General features: G+C 34.4%; 1 protein-coding gene across 1 annotated transcript in view; it reads right to left on the bottom strand.

Moving 5' to 3' along the window:
* LOC129789351 (uncharacterized) overlaps window positions 1–3,000 on the bottom strand; it is a 33,859-nt gene extending 30,859 nt beyond the window's left edge. Inside the window, exon 1 of the mRNA XM_055826129.1 lies at window positions 2,328–3,000. Coding sequence (XP_055682104.1) covers window positions 2,328–2,345 — 18 coding nt within the window. The 5' untranslated portion in view covers window positions 2,346–3,000. The remainder of the gene's footprint in view (window positions 1–2,327) is intronic.
* Between the last annotated feature and the right edge of the window lie 6,384 nt (window positions 3,001–9,384).

Raw genomic sequence — 9,384 nt, forward strand, 5'->3', positions numbered from 1 at the left:
ATTAAGAAAGAGCTTTAAATTTATAATGAATAAAAATAGTTTGTATTTCACTAATGTGAAATAACTAATAAAACATATCGCTAGGCCGATCCAAATCATTCTGAAGACAATGATGCTTTAATAGAAAATTCACCATTCCAGCAATATAATTGTATGAAATTCTAATGGATACAATATATAGATAATACCATCTATGTACAATCCAAGTATTGGATACGCCCACAAATGTACTCTGTCACCATAGTAACGTTATGTGGATACACTGGTTAGAATGGCACATAGAAGAGCTTATGGGGAAACCTCCGCAGTCCTAGCAACCGGGCCATTGAGCTTTCAATCAGTGCGAGTGAGACAGAGATTGTGAAGGTTGGTATGAAAGCTTTATGAAACATCTCTTCTACTTTTACCCTACACTAAAGAGTTTGGGTTTCACTATATGACCCAAAGCTCTATACAGAGCAGAGAGAGAAGGAATGCTATGAAGCTTTGAAAGCAATATCCCCCACTCTCGGCATCAGACTGTAACAAATAGAAATTGGCGCCTGCAATATCTCTTACTCTAGCAAGTCTCAACACCTATCAATGCATCTTTTTCGCACATGCTCTACCCAGGCTATATAACTTTTTTAGCATATACCGACCTCTATGTAGTAAATAGCTAGTATATAATATACAACTGCATATTGAATTCTTCGTACACTATATGTACTGTACATAGTATTATGGAATGGCTTAGGGTTGCCAGAGTGGTTGCTTCATATTGGAAATCTGATCAGCGACAATATAGATGTAGTCCATAGTAAGAGGTAAATGACGATCTACCCTAGAGATGTATGCATACACCCAAAGGTCTTTAGTTGGCAGTCTCATTGGAAAAAAAATAAAACTTGCTGGACTTTCCATGACCGCTATGTGAATATAATATACATAAGACGTATAAATACATATGTACTTTTCGTCAGAATGTTGGCTCGTTTCTCCACTATACGTTCATTCGTTTGTGAAATAAAATGTACAAAAGACACGGAGTTTTGTACCATACAATCGCTTGTTGGCTTCAAAAATATTCCATTCGAGCTACGTAAGTATGTTTCTCACACAGCACCAACACACACTCTCTTTGAGCTCTTCAGTCGGGATGGAGGGGATTTTTAGTCGGGAGATCATATTTTTTAGAACTTTTTCCTTTAGTTCTCTCTGTAGACAGGGCGAGAAGAAAAAAAACATCCGCACACACACGGCAAGAAAAATGTATTTTTTTCTTCTCTTTAGTGTATCATACCCTAGCCAAAATAACTTGGGGAAGACTATCTTCAACAAAATATTGAAGTATTCATCTTATTAGTACTTTATATTTTCGGTCACATATTAAATAATTCAAATATGAGAGTTTAATTAAAAATTAGACAAATCAATAAATGTGAGTCTGTCGCATGCCAAGACTCGACTAACATGATAATTGCTACGATGAGTATTTTTATAATGTTCGATTATAGCAAGTATGTAATCAAGAAAACTATTTAACTACCACATCTACAACTATTTTCTTAGAGATTTTTCATCCATATCACGACTTCAATTTGACAGTTGTGTCTTTTGTCACCTAAATCAATATACATAACATAATTTTGAATGAATTGATGCAGTAATAATACTAAGAATTTTCTGATGATCTGAATATTTCTTTTTTTTTTTTAATTTTTATTGTGGCACCTTAAGTACAGAAAGATTTCTACCTTCTAACTTCCGATGTATGAATTTTACAAAAACTAGCTTCTTTTTCAATTAACTTTGATCATAAATATAAAAAAAAAATAATGTGAAAAAAATTCTTGATAGTAAATACTATTTGTAAAGTACAACTATTATTAATATTTACTTTAACTAAAATATATCAATTTCTTATACTTGTACTCTTAATAGTATGTGTCTTTTTTTAAACTATAAAATAAAATAAGACGAATTTATAAATAATTACTCAAAAAGAGTAATCAGAATAATGTGTCAATTTTTGCAACATACAGTAGTATAGCAAGTGATTTGAGAGATAAGTTGGAATACTCTCGCAAGAGGTATAGAGACAAACAGAGAACCGAGACCCTCGCCGCTGTTCACTCTTTGTAAACAAGTGCGGTGTAATTAATTTTACACACTATACACACTTCGGCGACCACTCTGTAGGAGTTCTTGCTATTCGCGAACTGTCAAAAAGAGCGCGATGTCAAAAGTTTTGCGTCTTCCTAACCAGTCGGTCGGTCCTTCGGGGCACACAGAGCACGTGAAATTTTAAAATAACCTTCCAGCTTCTCTTATACAGATTAACTCACCTGTATATCTGTCCACATTAATTTTGGACGCTGTCTATTGCATTTAAAAGTATAGTCTCTGCTCTTCCAGTCATTTTTCGTTTGTTTAGCTTTTTTGTTTTCTTCACTTTAAATTTCACTCTAATACTTTACAATTGATCAACTATATTTTATTGTATTCTATATATACATATATATTCGTTGCAATGCTTTTTTAATCATCAGAAAGTTTCTTTAGTTTGTCTCTATGATGTTTTAATTTTATCAATTTACTACTTCACCCAAAAATCACCTGCAGTTTTTGTCTTTTAATTACACTCACTAAACAACTGGCACACAAAAGGGTAGTAATCATTTGAAACCATTCCCTCTTGTAAGAATATCTTAAACTTTGGGGCTGATAGTTTGGGAAGAAATCCAAATTGATTTTTTCCTCAAAATATACAAATTGTCACAATTTGTCATTATATTTATATTAATTATTGAAGAATTTAATGTTGATGTATTACAATGTCTTCCTCCAAAATTTCCGTAAAACTTGAATTTCTTTAAAATCGAGTGAACATGCACAGCTTTAGTACGAGTTACGTTGAAGTATCATCGTTCTCTCAACTCAACCTATGCCATGTAATGCACAGGTCTTACTGATTCTCCATTGCTTTCCGACCCACCGTATAGCCGCTGTTGTCTGCCATACCCGAAGAGTTGAGTTTGTGTTCATCGGGCACATTTCTTCAACTACAAGCAGCGCACTCTACATTTAGCCTCGACGAATGCTCGACTATATAGGTACACCCATGCATACAGCCAGCTCATATAGATATTTTTGCCTGACTATCATTTATATTGCTCTCTCACTATACGAACGTATAATATACATATGTATACGTTTTGCCTCTCTAGATAGAGGCTAAACAGACACACCACGCTCCATGTTAGCCTTTTTGTTCATACGTCAAGCATCAGAGAGAAGTTTCACTGCACTTTATTGAAACGATTCAATAATTCAAAATTCAAATTTGAGGTTATCCGTTCTTTTAGAATTATCAAGTTTTATCTAATTTTTGCCTCTATTAAACATAATTTCTTAATCTTTAACAATATCTTCGTCAATTTTAATAACGAATAATTTGTGAAATTTTTCATTCCTCTTATATTCTTAATACATATAATATATAATATGTATAAATAAACATGTACTGTATTTATATAAAACTTATAAATCTACCATTGAAAACATGCGCAAGAAAAATCAATTTTATTATCAATTTAAAAACAAAATTGTAATGAAAATTTATATTAATTTTCTGGGCATGTACTGATTTTTCTTCAAACGTTCTAACATCCGAAATTTTCAAAATAGTGTCATGGATCAATTTTCCTCTGCTCAAATACCACCTTCGGGCGGGTATTCTCTTTGTGAGCAAAAGTCGACGAAAACCTCAGTCGTTTCTTTCTCGGGTAACTTCGGGTAATATCCACGAAGTGAGGTTCAGTGTTTTTAGAAGGCTCTTTCGCTCATTTGCGCTCTACTCTGCTGAGTTTGTGGTATTCAACCTATACAGTGCATGCTATGCCGCATTGTAACCAGCTTTTCCACGAAACATATCAACTCCCATAGTCAGCACTGAATCAAACTTCGTGGGTAGTGTCTGTCTGTGAATGTACATACATGAACAATATAGGAGGTTTTATATACATACATACATATAGTATATATACCATATATACAATATAGCAAAAAGCGATTGCCAGAGAGATGAATATAACAGCACAACCGACAGAAAACTCTGTGAAACCCTCTTCTGTACGTTCCACATACATTTGGTTGGGAACATTGAGGAATATACACAGCAAAACGACAGCGTTCCGTACTTTGTGACCATGGAATTTTAGCTTTTTTTTTCTCTTTCTGCTTTTTAACCTCTCCCTCTTACATTTTTCGCTCCTCTTCACTTCTGAAGCTTTATCAATTTAGTTCTGCGCTTCAGTTGAAGCGATAGATAACGCTCCACTGTTTGTCATCTTCTAACAAATAATTTAACGTGAAAAATTTTGATTAGGTAGACTAAATCTTCAGATTGATCACTATATCAATCTAGATATTTTAACCCTTCAAAGGCCGTAAAGAATCCAGCGGATTAAATGCATTAAAAATAATATTTTGGGGTTTCTTTCAATTATAATAAGAAATTTTTGGTTACCAATCTTGGCTATATTTTTTTTTGCATTTCATCCTCCCTGATCCTGTTCGCTTTTGGAGACGTTCTTATGGAGACGTTTCTTAAATAAAAAAAAAAGTAAAATTGGAAATTTTCACAGAATCAAAAATGGCGTGCTGCCACCAAAAATGTTGAGCAAAGAATGTGGTTAGGTTATACCAAGCCCTCAAAGTGTGTCGTAATGCCTTTTTTCACTAATTGTTTGTCCGATATGATTGTAACCAACACAGTGGGACTCAGTATAACGACCACTTGGTTAAGTTACTCTCGCGCATTGAAAATAATGAGTGTGAAGAGTAATTCCGAGTAGTCGTTGTACTGGGGTCCCACTGTACAAGACTATGTACGTACAAATGTATACATTCAAACATCAAACAAACGAAATAGAAAATTGTTGGCTATGTAAGGTACTGAAATTATTTTGATTGATCCTAGCCTCATTTCTAGCTGTAAGGAAATTTATTATTATTACTTTTTAGTTTTTATTTCCCTTTAGTTTATTTGTGATTGAATAATTTTCTTCGAAATGTTATAAATAAAATACTAGAAAAAGACGTTATTTATTCATCGAAAACCTAAACCACATTATATGGACAGAAAGGCAAGCGTTCGTAGCACCAAGATCTCTAAAGCTTCTACAGACTCTACGACTACGACTGCTGAGTATTGTACATTTGGGGAAGAAACATTGCCACCTCTCTCGATAACCTTTTCCATTATAATATAATTCAGCGAACATCTCGTACTCAGATATAAAAACCCTCAATGTAGCAGCATGCTGTTCTTATGCCACATAGAAACAACGATGACGCGAATACAGTGATACAACGAAGATTATATTTACGCTCACATTTACCTCAAAACAATTATTGGACAATATATGTATCTATAAAAAAATTCAATGATAAAAGAAAAAAACTTGTAAAAATTATATTAATCCATATCACATCATCGAAATGACTTATTAATATAAAAAAAAAGTTAAAGTGTTTCTCGGAATCGGTCGAGATTGATCGAGATTCGAGAATTCTTCATACATTTTGTTCAACAAAAAGTGACTTTTCTTCACAGAATAGAGGTTATACCATCCCCTTGGGGAAATATAATAATATTAAAAAAATGTACATGTCCTTTTCAAAATTTTGGATGCTTTTTTTAAGTAAATATAATCCAATATAAATTATTGAAAAATAAAGCTGGTAACGGCGTAAGAACGTTTCTTCATTCAACTTGGAAGTTCCAAGATTTTTGTATAATTTCTTGTGCATATAAAAATGTTTTCAAATAAAATAAAAGTTCTTAGGGAAATAATATTTTTATCTACATACATTAGAATAATTTTTCCATGTCCTTCGAACAAACCTAGAACCGAAATCTAAAAATAATTTTCTATAATAAATGTAAAATGTTTTTTTTTATTTTCTGATTTTATTTTTCCAAATATTACCTTCAGTTTGACCAAACTTAAGGCTCCAACAGATGGACGAGAAATTCCTCGTGCGGTGCGGCGCGGCGAGGAATTCGTGGCCCTTCGTCGCTTCGGATTGGCCGAAAAACGTTCTCGCACGGTGCGGTGAGAGTGTGTGAGCCATCTCTCGCTTCTGATTGGCTGAAAACCTCGCCGCACCGCACCGCACGAGGAATTTCTCGTCCATCTGTTGGAGCCTTTACCGACAATTTGACCAAACTTACCTACACTTTTGCCAAAGTTACCTACACTTTTGCCAAAATTACCGACACTTTTGCTTTTATTACCTACACTTTTGTCAATATTACCTACACTTTTGCCAAAGTTACCTACACTTTTGCCAAAATTACCGACACTTTTGCCAAAACTACCGACACTTTTGCCAAAATTACCTACAATTTGGCCAAAATTACCGCTTTTTTTGTCCAAAATAACCGACACTTTTACCAAATCTACCGCCACTTTTGCCAAAATTACCGACCGTTTTGCCAAAACTACCGACAAAAAGAATTATTCCTAACTAAATATTGTAACTTTCTCGCGAATTCGCAAACGAAAAATTATAGTTAAACTTAACTCACTAACTTAAGTAACCGATAGGACGTTTCCATCCCATAATTCGTTTTTTTAAGTTCTTAATTGTGGATGGTTATTTCTTATTTATTGAGATAAACCTTTGCAGGACTACATATGTGTTATAGACCACTGAATATTTTGAGATCGCAAAAGGAGACATTAAACGACTAGTGGGTCCAAGAAGTACGAAAAACTGAAAATTTCAAAGTTGGGATTTTTTGCCGAAAATGTCGGGCTTAAAGAAATCCCAAAATTTATTTTTACATCAATGCACCCACTGTTTTACGGTTTGGGTAAGTTGGCAATCGGTGACGAAACAAGAAAAAGTCGTAAGTCCTTTAGGCGGGACTTATGGTTTTTTTCTTGTTTCGCCATCGATAAGGGAATTTTCATTCACATAAAAATGAAGCACTTCTTCCACTGCTAGTCAATAATATGTGAAATGCCATGAATTGCGTATTCATTGAGTAATACTAAGGAGATGCGCCTTCAAAAAGGACTTGGTTCGATAAAAACATTGTGTAATGTAAAGCTTCATACAACATTCAATGAAATTGGAATAAAAAGTTTTAAGCAAACAGAGAGTTTTTCAGTGAAAAATTTTATTATTTATTAATTGAGCTATGATCGACAAATTTCCAAAAATCCATCAGTTTTCCTTGAAAAAGAGGTACTTCTCTAATCCATCATTTTTTTTACTTTGTACGTCTTTTTTGGCCTCTATTTTTATTTGTGAATTTGATGCATTTATAATTTGGCAAAATCATTAAATTCTTGAAAATTTGGGAAAATAAAATGTTTCGCGTTTGGGTCTACACGTATGACACAAAGAACGCGAAAAGGTTAACACTTATTTTAAGCTATCTAAAACTGCAAGCTCAAATCATTAGATGGGCTTTTGGTAGGGCTATAGTGCTCCTTCCGGGGGCGTCAAGGTTGTGCATCAATCCAAGGATGAAAACACTATTTTTACCAAAGCTTTCGGAGAATTTCCTCAGACACAGACAGGAGAGCTCATGGAAGAAAAAAAAGGCAGATTCCTATATAGTGCTTAAAATTTGAAATAGCCTTATCCCTATACCCATACCATTTTATTAGGATCGATCTAACTGTATTATAAAAATTCATTAGCTACAAACTTTCTTTTATTTAAGAGAGTAGGGGAGAGCGGGGTTAAAAAAGTCACTTAAGGGTTTAGAAAGAGCTCAAAATATCATATTTCCCAGAAAGATAAAACGAAATGTATAGTGGTGCTATGCAGGAAAAGAATGTCAAGAAAAAATGATCATGACATTTTTTCCTGACATTTTTTGTCATTCCATCTCACTCCCACTAATGTATTTTCCTATCTTTCGTCTTTCTCTCACGCATGTTTCCGACATCTTTTTTTTTCATGGCATGCTTTTTTTCTTGCGCACAACTGTTTTTATTTCCTTGAATTTTCTCAATATTTGGGGATATTTTCCTCAAACAAAAGTGGAAAACGCTTAGCTAAAGAGTCCACAGTGCCAGGAAAACAATGAAAAATGGAAATTTACGATCATTTTTGGGCCAAATATGTGAAAATGTGCGAAGTGAAAAATCAAAACATTCTTTTCCGGATTAATTTTTACGGGATACTTTTCTGTATTTCGACCACACAAATCACTTCCTGCAGTTTTTTGGACCTTGCTACAGGTCATCTGCATACGGAAAGTCTGCCAGAGGTCAGGGAATCGCTTCCTGGATCGTACAAAAACTCCTGAACACGGAAAAACTTTGTCCGGGAGTGAATGTTTTGCTGTCGAACTTCACTGTTTTCACTTATTTGGCCGATAAATACCCACGATTTTCCACTTTTCACACTTTCACAGGCACTAAGAACACTTCCACAAGTCGCTTTTCACTTTTCCCGAGCTAAAATATCACAATTTACAGAGAAAATTGCAGAAAACTAACAAATACGTTGACTTCACAAGAGCTGGAAAAAGAATGTCAGAAAAAAACATCTTCCTGCGACATTCTTTTTCAAGCTCTTGCGTAGTCAACACGTTTCTTATTTTTCTTCAATTTTCTCTGTGAATTGTGATATTTTATCTCGGGAAAAGTGAAAAGTGGCTTGTGGAAGTGTTCTAAGTGCCTGTGAAAACGTGAAAAGTGGAAAATCGTGGGTATTTATCGGCAAAATAAGTGAAAACAGTGAAGTTCGACAGCAAAACATTCACTCCCGGACAAAGTTTTTCCGTGTTCAGGAGTTTTTGTACGATCCAGGAAGCGATTCCCTGACCTCTGGCAGACTTTCCGTATGCAGATGACCTGTAGCAAGGTCCAAAAAACTGCAGGAAGTGATTTGTGTGGTCGAAATACAGAAAAGTATCCCGTAAAAATTGGTCAGGGAAAGAATGTTTTGATTTTTCACTTCGCGCATTTTCACATATTTGACCGCTAAATGACCATAAATTTCCACTTTTCACTGCTTTCCTGGCACTGCGGGCTCTTTAGCTAAGCATTTTCCACTTTTCTTTGGGGAAAATACCCCCAAATGTTGGGAAAATTCAAGGAAATAAAAACATGTTGTGCGCAAGAAAAAAAGTATGCCATGAAAAATAAATGTCGTCATCATGCGTGGGAGAAAGACGAAAGATAGGAAAATACATTAGTGGGAGTGAGAGGGAATGAAAAAAAATGTCAGGAAAAAATGTCATGATCATTTTTTCTTGACATTCTTTTCCTGCATAGCACCATAGCTCATTTCTTTAGGAAATTTACTGCCCTACAACTCTTTCTCAGATCATTTTGTTCTATCTAGCTAGGAAATATGATATTTTAAGCT

The sequence above is a fragment of the Lutzomyia longipalpis genome, chromosome 2 (assembly GCF_024334085.1).
Source record: "Lutzomyia longipalpis isolate SR_M1_2022 chromosome 2, ASM2433408v1".
Classification (NCBI taxonomy): Eukaryota; Metazoa; Arthropoda; class Insecta; order Diptera; family Psychodidae; genus Lutzomyia; species Lutzomyia longipalpis.